The 18,366-nt window shown below is 52.2% G+C and overlaps 2 protein-coding genes across 6 annotated transcripts; both read left to right on the top strand.

Moving 5' to 3' along the window:
• The first annotated feature begins 3,549 nt into the window (after nucleotides 1-3,549).
• Nucleotides 3,550-8,888, top strand: MRPL52 (mitochondrial ribosomal protein L52). Of its 5 annotated transcripts, none has more exons than XM_037503030.2 (5): nucleotides 3,550-3,583; nucleotides 3,689-3,749; nucleotides 3,826-3,893; nucleotides 6,646-6,710; nucleotides 7,045-8,888. In XM_037503030.2, the coding sequence occupies exons 1-5, from the start codon at nucleotides 3,556-3,558 to the stop codon at nucleotides 7,195-7,197; spliced, it is 375 nt and encodes a 124-aa protein (XP_037358927.1). In that variant the 5' UTR covers nucleotides 3,550-3,555; the 3' UTR covers nucleotides 7,198-8,888. The 5 variants fall into 5 exon arrangements, with proteins under 5 accessions (XP_037358927.1, XP_037358928.1, XP_037358931.1 ...); XM_037503031.2 differs by having other exon boundaries at nucleotides 3,692-3,749; XM_037503034.2 differs by having other exon boundaries at nucleotides 3,692-3,749; nucleotides 6,646-6,717; nucleotides 7,045-7,190.
• Nucleotides 8,889-9,101: 213 nt separating this feature from the next.
• On the top strand, nucleotides 9,102-18,145 carry MMP14 (matrix metallopeptidase 14). The gene is made up of 10 exons (XM_037503029.2): nucleotides 9,102-9,450; nucleotides 13,176-13,324; nucleotides 13,577-13,699; nucleotides 14,072-14,379; nucleotides 14,940-15,101; nucleotides 15,339-15,499; nucleotides 15,667-15,805; nucleotides 15,926-16,076; nucleotides 16,479-16,594; nucleotides 16,937-18,145. The coding sequence occupies exons 1-10, from the start codon at nucleotides 9,346-9,348 to the stop codon at nucleotides 17,266-17,268; spliced, it is 1,746 nt and encodes a 581-aa protein (XP_037358926.1). The 5' UTR covers nucleotides 9,102-9,345; the 3' UTR covers nucleotides 17,269-18,145.
• The last annotated feature ends 221 nt before the right edge of the window (nucleotides 18,146-18,366 follow it).

Below are 18,366 nucleotides of genomic sequence, written 5' to 3' on the forward strand. Positions count from 1 at the left end.
CAAATCCGACAGTGGGCTCCGCCACACAGGGAAGGTATTGGCGGGGGCGGGGGGTAGCGCCGCCGCCAGGGGGCAGCACTTAACCAAAGATGTCCACGCTGACGAAGCCCGGGTGGTTGGAGTCCCCAAAGCACCTTTCTTCTGAAGATCCTTGGTGGTAGCGTGGACCCAACAAAAGAGGGCGCTCCTGAGCTAGTTCAAGGAAAGATCTGAAATGTTTCATACGTTTTAAAGGCTAAAAAATTATTTGTAAATAATAGTTTTGTCTTGCGCATCTTTTGGACAGTCCAGTTTTGTCGTTTTTTAAAGCAACTATTGCCACTTTGCACAGATTCACAGCCACCCACTTTCAAGAGCAGTTTGGTGCGGAGGAACCCACCCTGGGAGACATCCTAGCTGCCAGGCAAGGAAAAAGGGTGTAATCTGAAGGCATAATTTACCTTTTTTGTTTTAAAGATTTATTTTATTTATGCATCCAAGAACTGAGGTATAGGCCAGAGGTGGGCGGGGGGAGTGAGAGGATTCACCAGAGACAGAGTGGGGAGCAGAACAGGCAGAGCCACTGACATACACTGCTGAGGGGAGCAGCAGGTGAGGCAGAAGAGGTCTGCCACGCCCTGCGGGCCAGCTCCCTAGCCAGAGATGGAACTTAAGCTTCATAGTGCTGAGATTTAAGCCCTTGTACCACCAAGGAGGCCCAATTTACCCATCTTGAAATTGGCTCCTCTAACATTGAATTTAACCCTTTCCTATTTAGCAGGTCTTTGACAACCATAGTAAAAGAAAAGTCATGTTACAATAATTATATAGATTAGATAATATGCAAAGGAGTGTACTGTGTGAGTGGGTGGTTTATAGCTTTCAGTTTCCACAGTTTCTGTGAGGGATGAGTTATTCGATACTGACCTGTCCTAAGGAGGAATATAAGGATGAAAGGTGAAACAAGACAATCTCCAACCTTAAAATTTGGTCATAAGCATGCAAAAAAGGGTGAAGCAGTTGCAAAGGGAAGTGTGGGCTTGACTAAGAGTCAAGTTTCACTTAAGTTCTTGTTCCAGCCTCATCATTATTCATCACAACATTTTAAAAAGTACCTAGTTTCCCCCCAGCAGTGCACTTGTACACAAGTTACAGTATACAGACCTGACAGAAGTATATTTAAATAAACACAGTGGACAAAAGGACGAGTGGATAATGAAATGTTAAAGCCAAATACAGGACATGATGCCCATGACGTCCCCAAGAATTCTGATGACGTTAGCTGTCTGCTAGTGTTCGCTTTCTCTGTCTTGAATTCTAAACCATATTTCCTGCTATTTACAACCCATGAATTGTCTCTCTGCCACATCACACTAAACACGTCAAAGACTGAACTTTGTCTTCTTTCCAAAGACCTTTCCCCTCCCCTATTTCCTGGTCAAACTTCCCATCCTGCCTCCAGAGTCCTGGAGCCCTGGTTCACTGATTCTCACAACTATTACATTGTTGTATGTGGGCCTCCCTGATGGCGCAAGGGGTAAAGTTACAACACTATGAAGTAATCCGAAGCTACAGCAGCACGAGTTTATCGCAGGCCAGGGAGCTGACCCACATGGCGCAGCAGACCTCTCCTGTCTGGCCTGCTGCTCCCCTCAGCAGTGTGTTTCAGTAAATCTGCCTGTTCTGCTGCCCACTCTGTCTCTGTGAATCCTCTCGCAACCCACCCCCACACACGCACATACCTCTGGCCTGTACCTCAATTCTTGTATGCATAAATAAATCTTTAAAAAAATAAATTATTGTATGTGTTCACTTCTGCATGTGGAGTTCATATTATCCACATTATTTCATCAGTTGCTCACCTTAATGCATGTGCCCATTTTTATGATTGTGCAGAGTAATGGTGTCCCTGTAATTCATGAGCTACTAGAAGATAGAAGTGCTGCTGTTTCAACTCCTTGTATAGTATTGGTGATAGTGCCAGTTTGTCATCTTTCCTGTCAATTCTGAATGTTAGCATTGCAGTTATTTTTCCAGCCCATAACTTCCACTATTTATTCTCCAACTATAAACTATGTAATGAAATCCTAAGGCTGTCTAAATCAGCTGTCTATCTTAGCACCATAAGCCACAGGCATATGGAGCTTAGGAAAGATGTTACTCAGTCATTATTGCAACTAACTGTAAAACAATAAATCCACAGCCACATTTTGGTTCAATTTCCTGATCTCTGTAAATTACAGGCAATCTGTACAATGATTGCTTCCTGCACTATCTAATCTACTTTACAGGTTGTGAACATTTTATGAAATTATTTATATCAAAGTGCCTTGATAAGTGAAAATGAAGTGTATGCATGTAGGATGGCGATGGTACTCTATTTTCTTATTTCCCTTGGTTAGTTTTTGGGGTCCATCTGTTGGGTTACAGCCAAGGTATTTTGTTACCATCCCTTCTGGTTCAACCTTAGCTTATACCATTCTTATTGTTATCTAAATAGCTGCTTTTACTTCTTAAACCAGGATCCACCCTACCCCTTTCAAAGCACAGTTCAGAGCCACCTCCTGTGGAAAAACTTGTCAGTCTAGCAGAAGGAAATGAAAAACTTCCAGATAAGCCATTGTACCACTCCCTGGGATTCCCCCAATCAGCAGTGTTTAGTATCTAGCCTACCAATGTAGAAACTTTTATAGGCTTCACCATATAAAAAATACTTTCACATTATCATTCTTAAAACATTCTCACGAATGTGATATATTAAGCTTTTTTTTAATGAAAAAATTAAGGATGATTTCCCCAAGTGCATGATAAAAAGGAGGGAAGGAGTCATAGACCTGGGTTTACCACTTACTAACACCACCCTGGTAGCTCTTACAGAAATAGAATCAGATCTTAGCTCCCATACCTCTCCTTCAAGAAAGCCTTCTTTGAGAGTCTACTCTGGACCAAATTCCCTTATAGGCTCACAAACAACAGGTAATTCCTTTCCCACCAAGCCTCTCGGGTATAATGTTACAGTAATGTGGTTGTTTGATTATTGTCTTCTCTCTTTCTCTCTCCTGAGAGCCCCATCACTGATGTCCGCTTTCCTTTCCATAAATTTTTCTGAGCCTATTAGAGTACTTATCACATGTAAGTTACTCAATTTTGTTAGATGAAGGAGAACTGAAATGCACACTTTGATTCATTCTAAATTTAATCACTGCTCTTAGTCTGGGAAAAATATGTTAAGACGATGCGGGAGAGGAACAGAATGAGGTAAAAATGTTACTTCTCCATGATACAAGTTATAATAAAATTCAAAGGATTTGAGGTCGGGGGAACAGTACGGGTCACTTCAGTCTGGGAGGACACCACTTCCACTGAAGATGTGTCCCCCACTGACGAGGCACATGCAGAACGACGTTCTCGCCCCAAACCCCGGGGTTGCAATTCCGTCCTTCACTTCCGTACAATGACCCAAGATGGCGGGCTCCGTGATTGGAAAGCAGGTTCAAGATGGCGGCTCCCTGCTTCTCCCGCAGCGTCGTGCGTGGCCACGAAGTCCACGCCCACTTCCGGCTCCTCGGACTCAGCATGGCTGCTTTAGGTACTCTTCTCTCGAGTAAGTGGGACTAGGGTGGGTGGGCTCGCGGTCCCGCGCGCGCGGGCCCGGGACTCCTAAACTAGCCAGACGCCCTTCTCCCCATTCTGCCTTGCTTTTTCCCAGCAGGTGTCCGGAGGCTGCATTGCTGCGCGGCGGCTCGGGCGGGCAGCCCGTGGCGACTCCAGTGAGTGCGGGTCTGGAGGAAGCTGGGGGAACTGAAGCTGGGCTGGGTTCTCACCCAGCTGTTTTTCTCCACCCAGGCAGGGCCTGGCTCCCAATCCTTCCGGCTACGGGCCCCTCACGGAGCTGCCAGATTGGTCTTACGCAGGTGAGCGCTGATCTGACCGTTAACTCGCCTAGACAGATGGGAGCGGGCGAGTATCCATGTGGGGGTGTGTCTGAGTAGAAAATGTATTGAATTTTATTTTGAGTTGGGTGTAGAAATTTCTGTTGTTAAGTTTATAAATTAAAGTACGTCTATAGAAAGTAAAGAAAGACAGGATCATCATGGCTTGTGGGGATAAGGAGAAGATTATTCGGACTTGGGGCATCCCTGGGGAGGGAGTGACAGGACATTCACGTTTCTCAAAGCGGGTCGTGATTTTTTTCATAGTTAGGAAAAATCTCCCTTCTGTGTGGTGAGTTCATTTGGAGAATTTAGTGCCAGATGCAGGGAGAGCTCTTTGAAAGGCTGCCTAAATGAGCTTCTCAGGGAGAGGGGTAGAAGGAAAGGTGAGTATTAAGATCATTTCAGAAGTCTCTTTACCTTTACTTTAAGAAGGTGTGGGGGCGGGGGGGGACAGAATGATAGATAGAAAGAAAACAGACAGTAGATATTATCCCTAGAAGAGAAGAACCTTAGAAAAGTTGAACCCACGTCCCACATGGAACTCCAGTTTATAGGTGGGAAAGTTGAGGCCTATGGAAGTGAATTGTCTGTGATCACACATCTAGGTAATAACAAAGACAGGATTAGAACTGGGCAGAGGCCAGGCCCCCTTCAACATCCCCAAGACAAGAACTGGGGTACAGGCCAGAGATGTGGGGAATGAGAGGATTCACCAGAGACAGAGTAGGGAACAGAACAGGCAGACTGACCGAAGTACACTGCTGAGAGGAGCAGCAGGCAAGACAGGAGAGGTCTGCCTCGCCTTGTGGGTAGCTCCCTGGCCGGCCAGGGATCAAACTCATGCTGCAGAGGCTGCGGATTGCTTCATAGTGCAATGCTTAACCCCTTGCACCACCAGGGAGGCCCCTGGAATTGACTTTTTAATCCAAGCTTTTCTGCTTGCTAACACTGTGGTCTTAGCCAGGCTATTTAATTGTACCTTTCAATTTTCACATCTGTAAAAGAAGAATACCTGTCTCCTGCGGCTCTTGTAAAGATAAAATGAAGCGACCAATGTAAAGTACCCTGCATATACAACATGGATTCCCTTTCCTGACAAATAATATCTCTTATCTCTTGCCTTCAAGGTTTCAGTTTTTGCTCTGTCTCTTTTTTGGTAGAAAGTGTCCTTTTTCTTCATCTCCATTATAAATTACTTGAGATCAGATAAGGCAACTTTTCAGCCAGTCAGAATTTTTTGCAGAATTTTTTTTAAGATTTATTTACTTAAGTGTATAAGAACTGGGGTATAAGCCAGAGGTGTTAGGGGGTGAGAGGAGACAGAGGGGGGAACAGAACAGGTGGATCTACTGAAATACTCTGCTGAGGGGAGCAGCGGGTGAGACAGGAGAGGTCTGCGGCACCATGTGGGTTAGCTCCCTGGCCAGGGATCAAACTCAGGTCATGGTGGTAAACCCCATGAGACTTAACCCCTATGCCACCAGGGAGGTATCTACAGAATTTTTATTATGTGCTTATGTGCCTACTCTATACTATAGTAACAACTAGTGATACAGTCTCTGATCATAAGGAGCAAGTCTAGCTGAGGAAATAAAACATGGACATTTTAAGAAGTTAAATACTTCAGTGCTCTGCCCCAGTCCAAGGATTCAAGATGGCTAACCCTAAGAACAACCGTATAGGGGCCTCTCTAGTGGTGCAGGGGTTAAAGACACGCTATCAAGCTATGGCCAGCCACTGCACCATGAGTTTGATTCTTGGTCTTCCCGGCCGGCCAGGCTTCTGACCCACATGGTACAGTAGATCTGTCTGTTCTGCTCCCCATTCTGTCTCTGGTGAATCCTCTCACTCCCCCACCCCACACCTCTGGCCTACACCCCAGCTCTTATATGTATAAATAAATCTTTAAAAAAAAAAAAAAAAACAAGGGCCTCCCTGGTGGCACAGGGGGTTAGGACACAGCCTATGAAGCTATCCGCAGCCACTGCAGCATGAGTTTGATCTCCAGCCAGGGCTACCCACATGGCACAGCAGACCTCTCCTGAGTAACCCGCTGCTCCCCTCTGCAGTGTATTTCCGTCAGTCTGCCTGTTCTGTTCCCCACTCTGTCTCTTGTGAATCCTCTCACCCCCCACACCTCTGACCTATACCCCAGTTCTTGTATGCATAAACAAATAAATCTTTGTTAAAAAAAAAAAAAAAGAACAACGGTATAATAAATGTCCCAAAGCAAACAGGTAGATATTAAATTGATGTGTACTTCTTTCAGAAGTGAGAGCTGAGGGAGTTGAAGAGGATAGAAGATTTCTGGGACAGGCAGGACTTGAGGTGGGCAGAAGGATGAGAATTTGCCTGGACGGACAGGAAAAGAGGCCCTTGTTACTTTATGGAATGAGCCAGAATTTAGCGAAGACAGAGTGAGTAGAAGAGTTATCAGATTGCTTTGAGTGGAGGGTTTCTGAAAATAAAACAGGAGATTCAGCATTGCAGAGGACTTTGAATTCCAGACTAATAAGGGGTAAGTAGGAACATGCCTAGGAGATTATTCTTGGTTGTACTAGCATACCTCGCCCTTGAAGGTGAAGGACAATGTGGTAGGTGAATTAAGCTGCAGTGGGTATGAAATGAAAGGAACTAAAAATTGGTTTTTGCCTCATTCCTGTCACGGTGCTTTACAAGGTACTGCAGGCCATCTCTGACACTTGCCTTTTCTCTCACTTTTTTCCCACAGATGGCCGCCCTGCCCCTCCAATGAAAGGGCAACTTCGAAGAAAAGCCCAAAGGGAAAAGTTTGCAGTGAGTGGCCAGAGCAGCCAGTGTATAACAAGAGGGCAGAGGTTAAGGAGTGTAATTTGTGTTGAACCATGTTGGCACCTAAGCTAATACGCTGAAGTTTGGACAGCCAAAGGGAGGAACAGAGTGAGGCACTCCTAGGGCAGGACCCAGTAGTAGACGTTCAGCCATGTATTTTGCTGCTCTGCTGCTACTTCCCAGCCCGAGGCTGGGTCCCACCCCTTCCCCAATGTCATTTTCTAGCTGAAACCTCTGGCTTTGATCTGTGGGTGAGAGGATGTGTGGCACAGAGCTCAAGCCCCAGATGTTATCCTCACTGTCTTCCTGTCTATTTCAGAGACGAGTAGTATTGCTGTCACAGGAAATGGATGCTGGATTACAGGCATGGCAGCTCAAACAGCAGGAGAAGTTGCAGGAAGAAGAAAGGAAGCGGAAAAATGCCCTTAAACCCAAGGGGGCTCTACTGCAGAGCCCACTGTCAAGTCAATAAAAGCAATTCCTGTCTCCTTTTCCCAGTCTTTCTCTGACTTCCTTTTCTGTCACCTAGATGTCTCACCCAGACAGACAAGAGCCTTTATGCTCCCCATCTGTCTTCAGAGCAAAAAAGCTTGGACACCAGGAAGAATGGACAGTGAGATCACTAGAAGTGTTGGCTCAGTGCCCTCACCCCTGACTTCAGTTCAACAGAACCTTGCTGTGGGAGAACTCTCCCCACTTTTACAGCCCATAGGAACTGGCCAACACTGACCAGTAGTGCTCTGTGGACATGGAGAGTGGCAGCCATTTTCCTGGGTTTTTGCCAGGCATTTAAACCTTTTAACATCACACTACAGCTCAGACCAACTGTGTTCAGGCATTTAATAAATGTTGTGATGAAAAAGCCTTTCCGGCAGAGGCCCATTTCTTGGCAAGCAACTAGTGTCAGTTTTCCTAAACTTTAGATCTATAGTCCAGGAGGGGACCCCTTCTGAGAAGGCTGACATGGGCAGAACCAGACTTGGGTGTTGCGTATTCTGCTAAGAGTTGGATCTTAAGATTTCCATGGTTCTGACTGAACTCCAGAGGTCAAGTGGACAAAGGCCTGTACCTTCCACACCACAGTATAGGGGAGGCCCAAAGGTGCTCAGCCCCCAATAACTGGGATTGGTATCAAGTATCCACCATATATCACCCCAAATCTGATAGCTGCCCAGGACCCAGACAACCTTACATTATATCAATCATGGATTCTGGAGGGAAAGGACCTTTGTCCCTATTACAATCCAGAGTGATGGACTTTTCTTCCATTCTCCTGCACAAAACGTAACAGTTCCTGAATCTCTGGGATTTCTGGAGCTTCCTACCTGACCTTTTGGTCCAGCATCCTATTTCTTTCCTTGCTTGCTTTCTCTTCTTTCTCCCTGCTACCTCCTTCCTCTCTCTGCTAACCAATGCCAATTCTTGGATCTTAGATTTTGCTGATGGTCAAATTTTCTGTCTCCCACACTTTTCCTGCTTCTGCTGCTTTTCCAGATCCAGTCTTAACCTCTTATCTCTCTCCCATCCTCAGCTTCTGTCGTCTTTCCCACCCTCAGCTTTAGCTGCTCACCTTCCCTGCGGACCTCCACCTTTTGTTCTCAGAGCCTAGGCTCTCCTTGAAAGATTTTCTTCTTTAAGAAATTACCTCCTTTTCCAGTGTAGAGGGACAACTAAACCCCAAAACTCTTCTCTTTTCTAACTATTTTGCCATTTGTGTTTCCCCAGATTCTATGGCCTTGACCCTTTTCCTCCCCAGCCAGTTCTAATTTAAGGAGCAGCCAGATCACATATGACAGTAATGAAGAGAACAAACTTGTCTTTCTATAAAGACAGGAGCCCCAAATCCAGTGTGATTGCAGGTAGTTGGGTTTTGTTATTGTTGTGGGGGTTTCTTGGCAGGGGAGGACATTGGTGGTTCAAGGACGGAGGTCAAGAACAAGGACAAAAGTTTCAATTTGATTGGGCCACAGGTCTCAGCAGACAACCCCTAACCCAGGTCTCAGATATGGAAAACCTACCCCAGCGCCATCCCAGACTCTGAACTTGCTTGCTCCAGCCACTGAGTGTCCCAGAGTTTCCCACTCTGAGGTGAGACAATCGCTGAATACCAGAGAAATCCAACCACCCAAAATATGCTTAGGGAGAGAAAGTCTCCCACATCCCGTCTCCTGGATCCCCCCTCACAGCCCCCAGCTCTCGCAGCGGCCTCAGCCCCTGCAGATGGCAGCCTCCACCACAGAAAGGCAACTTCGGGTTTTTTCACCCGGCTCTTGGCTGTAATTGGATTCAGGCTGAAACAACCACGTCCGCACCGGGAAAGGAGGGCATTGGGGCGGGGGCGGAGGAGAGGCCGTGGGAGAAGGGAGGGACCAGAGAGCGCGAGAGGACTCCCGATCCAGTTCGCCGACTAAGCAGAAGAAAGATCAAAAAAACGGCAAAGAGGGGACGAGCAAACAGGCGCTTTCAAGAACAACCCCCTCCTCGCCCGGCGGACAGCGCTCTAGGAACCCAAAGTCTGTGCCACCGAAGACAAAGGCGCCCCGAGGGAGCGGCGCGCGACCTCTGGGCTGGGGCCCGGCCGCTGAGCCCGCTCGGCCCGCTCCCCGCTCGGTCGCGGACCATGTCTCGAGTCCCGCCACCCGCCCGCGGTCTGCTGCTCCCCCTGCTCACGCTCGGCACCGCGCTCGCCTCCCTCAGCTCGGCCCAGAGCAGCTTCAGCCCCGAAGTAAGTGAGCAACTCCGGCGCTGCCCGGAGCCGCGCGCGCCGAGGAGGCGAGCCCGGGGGTCTCCGGGGAACAGCCCCCTCCGGAGAGGAGGGCGCTCGGGGTCCCGGCTGCTCCGGCCTGCAGGATCACCCCCTCCTCCCCGCGCGCTCCTTTTCCATTCCCTCCTCGCCTCCAAACTTCAAGTCGATCCAACTTCTGCCTCCTCCACCAGCTCTCCCCCACCCCACCCCGCAGCCGCCGCCAACTCTCTTTCCCATTCCTTTCCTTGGAACAGCTCTCCAGCCGGGCCCCGGGTCCCCACCCTCCTCTGGGCTCTGAGATCAGCTCTGGAACCGGTTGGGAGCCAGATAAATATTTGGACTCCGCGCAAAAAAAAAAAAAAAAACCCGCGCTATCCCGATTTCTTGTCAAGTGCGAGCGTTTGTTGTTTCTTCGACTTTCCAGCTCCCCAGCGCTCTCCGCCCGCGCGCGCCGGCGCTAGGGCGCCCCGGGAGGGCTGAGGCGGACTGGCCCCCGGCTCCGGCCCCCCACGCTGCGGCCGCCGCTTCCCGCCTCGCGGGCGGTCCCGGCCCTCCGCCACTGCATCGCGGCCAGGTGGGGGGGGGGGGCAACGGAGCGGCCCCGGCCCCCAAAGACCCCTGCCGCCCCAGAAGCCCCCGAATCCCGGCCCGCAGCCCTGGCTCTGGGGTCGCGGCGCGAGCGCCCTGGGCGCGCTTCCGTGTGCACAAAGCTCTCCTTGTGAGCCTGCGGCTCAGCCCCGCCGCTCTGCCTCCCCTGCCCCTACCCGGTCGGCGCCCTCGCGTCCTTTTTGTCGTTTTTTGTTAATTGTTTTTTGTGTTAATTGCAGGGAAACTGGGGGCTTCGCGCGGGGGAGAGGGGAGAGGGCCTGGCCCGGGTGCTCATACATGCCTGGACTGACTGGCGGCCCCAGCCCATTCCCTGACGCTGGCCCACAGGGCCAGGGAGGAAGCGGCGTGGGAGTTGTCTGAATAGGTTTTTCCTCTTTCCCTCTTTTTTATTTTGGGGTGAAGGTGAGAGACGGATTTGATCAGCTTCTTATTTTGGGCCATCCCTACCCACTCAGCCGGCGAGGGCCTGGGTGCGGTCGGGAGGGGCCGGGACGGGCCAGGACGGGGGGAGGGGATCTGGACTTGGCTGCTGCTGTCTGTCCTGATCCCACTAGAGAAGGTACAGGGCTCTGACCGTAGGAATGGCCGTTAGGAATGGAGGTGACCAGGGCGAGTAAAAACCTGCCCTGAGGCTAAGCCTGAGAAGGACAAGGAGGAGGAGACATCCTTTCACCAAGCCTGGAGAATTCATCTGAGGCCTGAAAGGGAGAGCTCCTAACAAAAGGAGCCTGGGCATCTGGGGGGCTGCCCGCTGCCAACTCTGCCTGCCCTAGCCTCCCTAGGGGAGGGGCGGCAGCCCTGGCTCTGTTTTAAGTGGGTCTCAGGCAGTCCCAACCCAGAACCACCATTTGCTTCTGGGACATGAGGTGGGAAGCAGAGGGGGGCAGGCACAGGGCCTGCTGGAGAGCCAGAGATGCCCTCCACCCTCTTCAGGACTCCTAAGCCAGAGCTGGGAGAGTTCCCTCAACTTTCCCCCAGGGGAATACCTCGTACCATTCAATTTTCAAGACAAAGCCTGACTGAGTTCTCTGGCCCCAGTAGTTGCTCCCTCTCCAGGCGGATCTGTGGGGAGAGCTGAGGTGGCCCAGGCCTAGGGCTGCCTGGTCCCTCCCACCAGGCCTTCATAGTCTTGTACCAGGACAGCCCTCTCTTCCCCCTTGGCCTGTCTGGCTCTGGGCCCTTTCCCCACCCAGCCGCAGACACTAGAGTCCTCTCTTCTGTGGTTCCGACCTCACAGTCTCCTCTGTAGTTCATGCTTTACTCAGCGCCTGCCCTTGTGACATGGAAAGAAGAAAAACCTAGGCCTGGGAGGAGGAGAGGGGCACTTCCTTTCCAAGCCCTGCGGCTCTATAGATTCCAAGGAAGTCCCCGTTTCTTGACTAAGCCTCTGTTTTTCTTTTGGGTATCTATCTGGTGGAGGTTGTGGGTGTGAATACTGAGACAGCTTACCTTCTTAAACAACTCATCCAGGGGATTTACCCCAGAACTTGTGGATGTCGATTCTCCCCACCTCTCTGTCACCCTCTCTCCTGTCATCCTGCCCTGAGAGAATTCCCCACATCAATCTGCAGAACTACTAGCTCCAGGAATAGGCCACGCCTGTCTTTTCCCAAAGCTCAGGGGTCATATAAGTCTGGGACGTGTCTACCCTGCAGGTGAGACTAGGGGTAAAGGGAGTTTCCTGCATACTTGGGCACAGGCCACAGCAGGCCTCCCTTGGGCACTAGCTGTGACTTCAGCCAGCACAGGTCAGGGCAAGCCTACAGCTCCCAGAGAGCAGCCCAGGACAGGAGCACCCTGCCCTGCTTCCCTCTGGTATGCCAGAGATAAACTTGAGGAGGGGCTCTCAGAACCTCGTGGTGCTGAGATTTGTTTTGGCCAGGCCTGTTGGCTAGGGAAAGGCTGTGTTTACATCTCAGGCCCTAACTCCCCTTCAGCCTTTGGGGATCACTTCCCAGAATCATGTTGCAATTCTTGCCCCTATGAGCTCAGGTCCCTGTCAGCTGCTCCTGAATCACCCCCAACCCCAATGGGAGAGCACTGCAGCAAACCAGGGCCTGGGACTAGAGGGAAAGGGCTACCCGGAGATCCAGTGTAATGCCCTGGGATAAGGAGTCCAGCATGGACTGCAGCCTCTAGCCCTCTGCACAATAAACTCCAACTCAGGCAAGCTGCACCCCCACCCCCCACCCCCGGCCGCCCTCTGGAATCCTTAAGAAGGCAAAGCTGGAGCAGGGACCACAGCATAATAACCTGGCTTATTTTACCTTTTAGACATTTGGAAAATACTCCATTACTCCTTTAGTAAAGGCTGCCTTTTTCCTCACAGGTCTTTGCAGTGTATGTACCTTTCAGTCAAATACCAAAAGCCTTTATATTGCAAATAAGTCATAGCATACCTAGAATAAAATACAGTCACCAAGTCACCACTGCTCCATCTTCCCCTCCCTCTACTGAAAACCTTAAATGGACTTTTAGGAACCAAGTTCCAAGTCAGATGCCCCTTGTTTGGGACTACTAGGATCTTGGCTGTGTGTGGGATCACACCCTTCACCACCTCCAAAGGCCCCACTTTCCCTATCAGCAGCCACCCTCAGTCCTGGCTGCTTGTCTGCCCTCCTTTCTGAAAAGATATCAGCTATGAGAGTCCTGGAGTTATGGCATCCCTGCCCCAGGAGGCTCCCATACCAGACCTCCTGCAGCCTCCACCCACCCATCATGGGCACAATCCAGTCATGGGGTGGGGGGGGAAGAATGCTGTATTTACAATAGTGAAGGAAAGTGCTGGTATATTTCTCAGCCCTGAGAAGACAACCTAGAACTCAAACCACCAGGTCATCCATCCTCAAGACAACTATAACCAAAGCCTGTTCCCACCCCTGTCTGAGTCCAGAGTTCCAGGATGACAAGCCATACTGGGGCCTGGCCACAGTTTGGGTCCAGCCTGAGAATTCCTCCAGACCCACTGTCAGAGCCAGGCGTGGCACTTGTGCCCTTTCCTTACTGAGCCAAGGGTGCATGCCAGGTGCCATGGAGGAGGCAGAGGCCTCCCTTGGACGAGTTGGGGATGCTAAGCCACATCACTTTCCCTACAGGCCTGGCTGCAGCAGTATGGCTACCTGCCCCCTGGGGACCTGCGTACCCACACACAACGCTCACCCCAGTCACTGTCAGCTGCCATCGCTGCCATGCAGAGGTTCTACGGTCTGCGAGTGACGGGCAAGGCTGATGCAGACACCATGAAGTAAGTGCTAGACCTTAGAAGGAATTCTGCCCAGCACCCACTGATGTGACCTTGAGCCCCACAAAGGTTGCTGCCTGCAGGCTTGGCTCCTGCGCCCATACCTTATCCCTACACTCTGATCCCGACCCTTCGAACCTCATAACCGTGGCCCTTCCCCATGTGACCCTGGAGCCAGACATTTCCCCTCTTGGAAGATCTTTGCTCTTCCATACACCACACTTACCCAAATCCTCACTCTCCGACCCACCCCAGAGCCATGCGGCGTCCCCGCTGTGGTGTTCCGGACAAGTTTGGAGCTGAGATCAAGGCCAATGTTCGAAGGAAGCGCTATGCCATCCAGGGCCTCAAATGGCAGCACAATGAGATCACTTTCTGGTGAGTCCAACAGGCAAGTGGCCTTTCTCACATCGGGTTACCTTTCCCTATCAGCTGACAGAGACTCAGACCTCCTGCCCTACTCACCTCTGTTCCTGGGAAGCTTCCTTGGGAGTTGGGAAGAAAATGGCTATAACCCTGGAAGAGGTGCAGCCTGCAGAGGGTACACCCCAGAGCCAGAAAGCCAAAGCCTGAGGGTCCCCTCGAGCCCTCAGTTTTTGGGGCAGAGACATTGTGAGGCTGCAGGAAGTGCTGGGTCAGGCAAAGGTGGCTGGGCAGTTCACTCGGACCCGGGAGAATGCAGGGAAGGAAAATTTTGCCCCTTGTTAGCCTAACACACTCCCATCCTCTCCCCACACGACTGGACCTCAGCATCCAGAATTACACCCCCAAGGTGGGCGAGTATGCCACATTCGAGGCCATCCGCAAGGCTTTCCGTGTGTGGGAGAGTGCCACACCACTGCGCTTCCGAGAGGTACCCTATGCCTACATCCGCGAGGGCCATGAGAAGGAGGCCGACATCATGATCTTCTTCGCTGAGGGCTTCCATGGTGACAGCACACCCTTTGATGGCGAGGGCGGCTTCCTGGCCCACGCCTACTTCCCAGGTCCCAACATTGGAGGGGACACCCACTTTGACTCTGCTGAGCCCTGGACTGTCCGGAATGAGGATCTGAATGGTGAGCGAGGTAGCCCTAGGACTCTTACTCACGGGCGAGTCCATGATCGTTTGTACAGGGGTTCTCCTAACTCCTCCCAAAAGTTCAAACCCCAATATCTCAGGCCACAAGGGACCACAAAGATCTCTTGGTCTCTCTTCCAAAGAACGCAAGAAACCTGTATTGAGCTATTTACATCTGGTCCCTTCTCTCACCCATTAATTGACTTGCCAACGACTTAAGAACATCCAGTCACCCACCTTTCCAGGAAAATGTCACCTCTAGCTCCTGGGAGAAACTGAGATCCAGATAGGGCCTCAGTTCCCCTCCATATAAGACTTCCTGGGATTGGGATTATCCCCAGAGCACTCTCTTCCCTCCATCCCAAGGAGGTTACCGACAGGCTTCGTGCCTTAGCTGCCAAATATGAGGCTGGATCTCAGCAGTCAGTCACTTTGGGTGCAAAACATGGCAGGCAGGATTGGGTGTGCAACTGAAGCCTCTGGTGGGGAAGCCCAGAATCTGAGGGAAGGATCCTCAGTTAGTTTTGCCTGTCACCATAACCACCCCCATCCCTCCAGGGAATGACATCTTTCTGGTGGCTGTGCATGAGCTGGGCCATGCCCTGGGCCTCGAGCATTCCAGTGATCCCTCAGCCATCATGGCACCCTTTTACCAGTGGATGGACACAGAGAACTTCGTGCTGCCTGACGATGACCGCCGAGGCATCCAGCAACTTTATGGTGAGTAATCTACACCCATATCTGCTCCTTGTCCTCTCCTGGTCTATCTGAAGGTGCCCACCCCCTCATCTGACCCCACCGCTGTTCACTCCCACTCATCTGCCCTGTCCTTTCCTAGCTGATGGCTTCAGCCACCCCTAAAGATCCACAGCATTCCAAGGGTGTTTCTGCCCAGATTCTGTCTCTTTTCTCCTTCTCTGCCACCTAATCTGAAGTTCCCCTCTTCTGCTCTCCCAGGGAGTGAGTCAGGATCCCCCACCAAGATGCCCCCTCGACCCAGGACCACCTCCAGACCCTCTGTTCCTGATAAGCCCAAAAACCCCACCTATGGGCCCAACATCTGTGATGGGAACTTTGACACCGTGGCCATGCTCCGTGGGGAGATGTTTGTCTTCAAGGTGAGAGGAAGAAGTGAGCTGGTTTGGGGTCTCTGACCAGGAGGCTAAGTGGAAACTGCAGCAGGCGGGCCAAAAACTAAGATTGAGCCAGACGGGGAGCTTTGGGGCTGTTGAGAGGACCAAACTACTAGACCTACTGTACTGTTCCCACCTGACTGCCTCTCCAGGAGCGCTGGTTCTGGCGAGTGAGGAATAACCAAGTGATGGATGGATACCCAATGCCCATCGGCCAGTTCTGGCGGGGCCTGCCTGCTTCCATCAACACTGCCTACGAGAGGAAGGATGGCAAGTTTGTCTTCTTCAAAGGTAACCAGGCATTCTGCTATTGTCTTTGGCGTGGGGAGTGTCTGGAGGAGCGGATTCCCCTTGACTCCTCTGAAGACCCCTCAGTGGAACCCCAGCCCTGCCCTTCTCTCTCCTCCCCAGGAGACAAGCACTGGGTGTTTGACGAAGCCACACTGGAGCCTGGCTACCCCAAGCACATTAAGGAGCTGGGCAGAGGACTGCCTACCGACAAGATCGATGCTGCTCTCTTCTGGATGCCCAATGGAAAGACCTACTTCTTCCGAGGAAACAAGTAAGACCTCACCCCACTTTATCCTTGAGATGTTTCTCATTGGAGAAGGAGCTGGCTGGGCCTCTGCTGTGGCCCAGCACAGCAGCCTCCTCTGCATGCCGAGTGAGTGGGATGTGACCGGGTCACCGTTTCAGACCTGGTCATTTGATGCCTCCTGCCCCAGCACCGTGCCTCCGCCCCAGCAGCCAGGCACTGTCATTACGGGCTGCTGGTGGCTCCTTGCAGCCCAGCCCTCCTTCCACCCCCACCTTCCGCTGCTGTCAGCTGCAGGCCCTCATTACACAGAACCTGGCCCCCACCCTGTCCACAGCCACCCTTTGCTCACTGGTGGATTCAGTCCCAGGTCCTGCTACCCATGACATCCCTAGTGTCCAACCACCACCTTCCTCTCCCCTCACCCAGGTACTATCGTTTCAACGAGGAGCTCAGGGCAGTGGACAGCGAGTACCCCAAAAACATCAAGGTCTGGGAAGGAATCCCTGAGTCTCCCAGAGGGTCATTCATGGGCAGCGATGAAGGTGAGAGGGGCAGGGGAGGTGTGTAAGGGGAGGATGGGAACAGGGAGTTAACGAAGAGCCGGAGAAAAGCCAAGAGGACAGGATTGTGTGGGAGAGAATGGTCATCACCCATGGCGGGGTCCTTGCCATGTGCCAGGCACAGGGCCTAGAGCTTCCCACGCCTCAGACCCCAGTGGTAGCATTACCCCAATTACAGCCGAGGAGACCGGTGCTCAGAAAGATTAAGAGATGAACTCAACAGGCTTGCACACTGACGGATTTCCCTTCTGCTCTTCTTTCTTCGGGTCTTCTGGATGCTGCCACCACCTGTCTTCCTTGTCACCTTATTGCCGGCCCCCCCAGTCTTCACCTACTTCTACAAGGGGAACAAATACTGGAAATTCAACAATCAGAAGCTGAAAGTCGAGCCGGGCTACCCCAAGTCAGCCTTGCGGGACTGGATGGGCTGCCCATCAGAGGGCAGGCCAGATGAGGGGACTGAGGAGGAGACGGAGGTGATCATCATCGAGGTGGACGAGGAGGGCAGCGGGGCCGTGAGTGCCGCTGCCGTGGTGCTGCCCGTGCTGCTGCTGCTGCTGGTGCTGGCAGTGGGCCTCGCGGTCTTCTTTTTCAGACGTCATGGGACCCCCAAGCGACTGCTCTATTGCCAGCGTTCCCTGCTGGACAAAGTCTGACCCCCACCGCTGGCCCACCCACTCCTACCACAAGGACTTTGCCTCTGAAGGCCAGAGGCAGCAGGTGGTGGTGGGTGGGCTCCTCCCACCCCTCCCCAAGCCCCCTCCTGCCCCTCACTCCCTGCCTCCCACCTTTGTCCCGTGACTGGCCTCTCTACCCTCCACCCTGGCATCGCTACTTCCCTAGATGGGTCCCCTGGGGTTCAAGAAGGTCCACCCCTTCCAGCCCCTGCCCCTCAAGGGAACCCTGTAGCTTGGTGTGTGTCCACCCCCATCTGAATGTCTTGGCTCTGCACTTGAAGGCAGGATCCTCAGACCTCGCTGGTAAAGGTCAAATGGGGTCATCTGCTCTTTTCCATTCCGTGACATACCTTTAACCTCTGAACTCTGACCTCAGGAGGCTCTGGGCACTCCAACCCCCTCTGGCCCCCAAGTGTAGCCAATGGGCAATCTCCCACCACTCTCTGTGGCTAAAGGAAATCTAGCCTTGTTGTGGGGGTGACCCTGAGAGAGTGAGTGGGTGGGGGCTGCGCAGCCAACCTAAGACCTTGGGAGGAAAGCTCAGAGCGGCTCAGTCCACTGCACAAAGACCTGCTTCTGCCTCCCTCCCCACCTTCCACGGAAGGAGCCTGAGCCATTGAAGACTAAACTGGGGCTGCAGAAACCCATCAGCCCTACCCTCCCAAATGTTAGCCATGGACGGGGATGTCAAGGTTGGAAGAGCTGAGACCTGGGGGTGCAGACACTGGGGTGTGAGGCCAAGGGGAGAGACTGTGGGGGTGAGCCAGAAGACCACACAAAGGAAGAACTTCATTCAAATGCAGGCGGCTGGGGCAGGGGCCCAAGGGCAGAGCAGCCAGAGGGGACAGGACTGGACGAGACCAAAAGGAGGTGCAGCAGGTGTGGATGGCTGGAGGCCGGGCAGGCCAGGAGGCATGCCTCGGGCGGGCTGTGTGCCTGGGAGGACACATTCTCCTGGAGCACTCAGGAGGGGCACACCTGTTCCTCATTCGAGGCTTTCCTCTGACCAGACAGCCTGAGGGGTAGGGAGGATGCCCAGAGGAGGGAGTAGAGACGTCATATGTGGGGACTCGGCCT

The sequence above is a fragment of the Talpa occidentalis genome, unplaced genomic scaffold, assembly GCF_014898055.3.
Source record: "Talpa occidentalis isolate TD23 unplaced genomic scaffold, MPIMG_talOcc4v2.1 talOcc4.11, whole genome shotgun sequence".
NCBI lineage: Eukaryota > Metazoa > Chordata > Mammalia > Eulipotyphla > Talpidae > Talpa > Talpa occidentalis.

Bases quoted from the DNA above. Each gene is read 5' to 3' on its own strand.
- MRPL52 (XM_037503030.2), top strand. From the start codon at position 3,556: ATGGCTGCTTTAGGTACTCTTCTCTCGA. The intron at 3,894-6,645 runs GTGAGCGCTGAT...TTTTTCCCACAG, and splicing joins GCCAGATTGGTCTTACGCAG to ATGGCCGCCCTGCCCCTCCA. The intron at 6,711-7,044 runs GTGAGTGGCCAG...TGTCTATTTCAG, and splicing joins CCCAAAGGGAAAAGTTTGCA to AGACGAGTAGTATTGCTGTC.
- MMP14 (XM_037503029.2), top strand. From the start codon at position 9,346: ATGTCTCGAGTCCCGCCACCCGCCCGCGGTCTGCTGCTCCCCCTGCTC. The intron at 14,380-14,939 runs GTGAGCGAGGTA...CCATCCCTCCAG, and splicing joins CCGGAATGAGGATCTGAATG to GGAATGACATCTTTCTGGTG. The intron at 15,806-15,925 runs GTAACCAGGCAT...TCTCCTCCCCAG, and splicing joins CAAGTTTGTCTTCTTCAAAG to GAGACAAGCACTGGGTGTTT.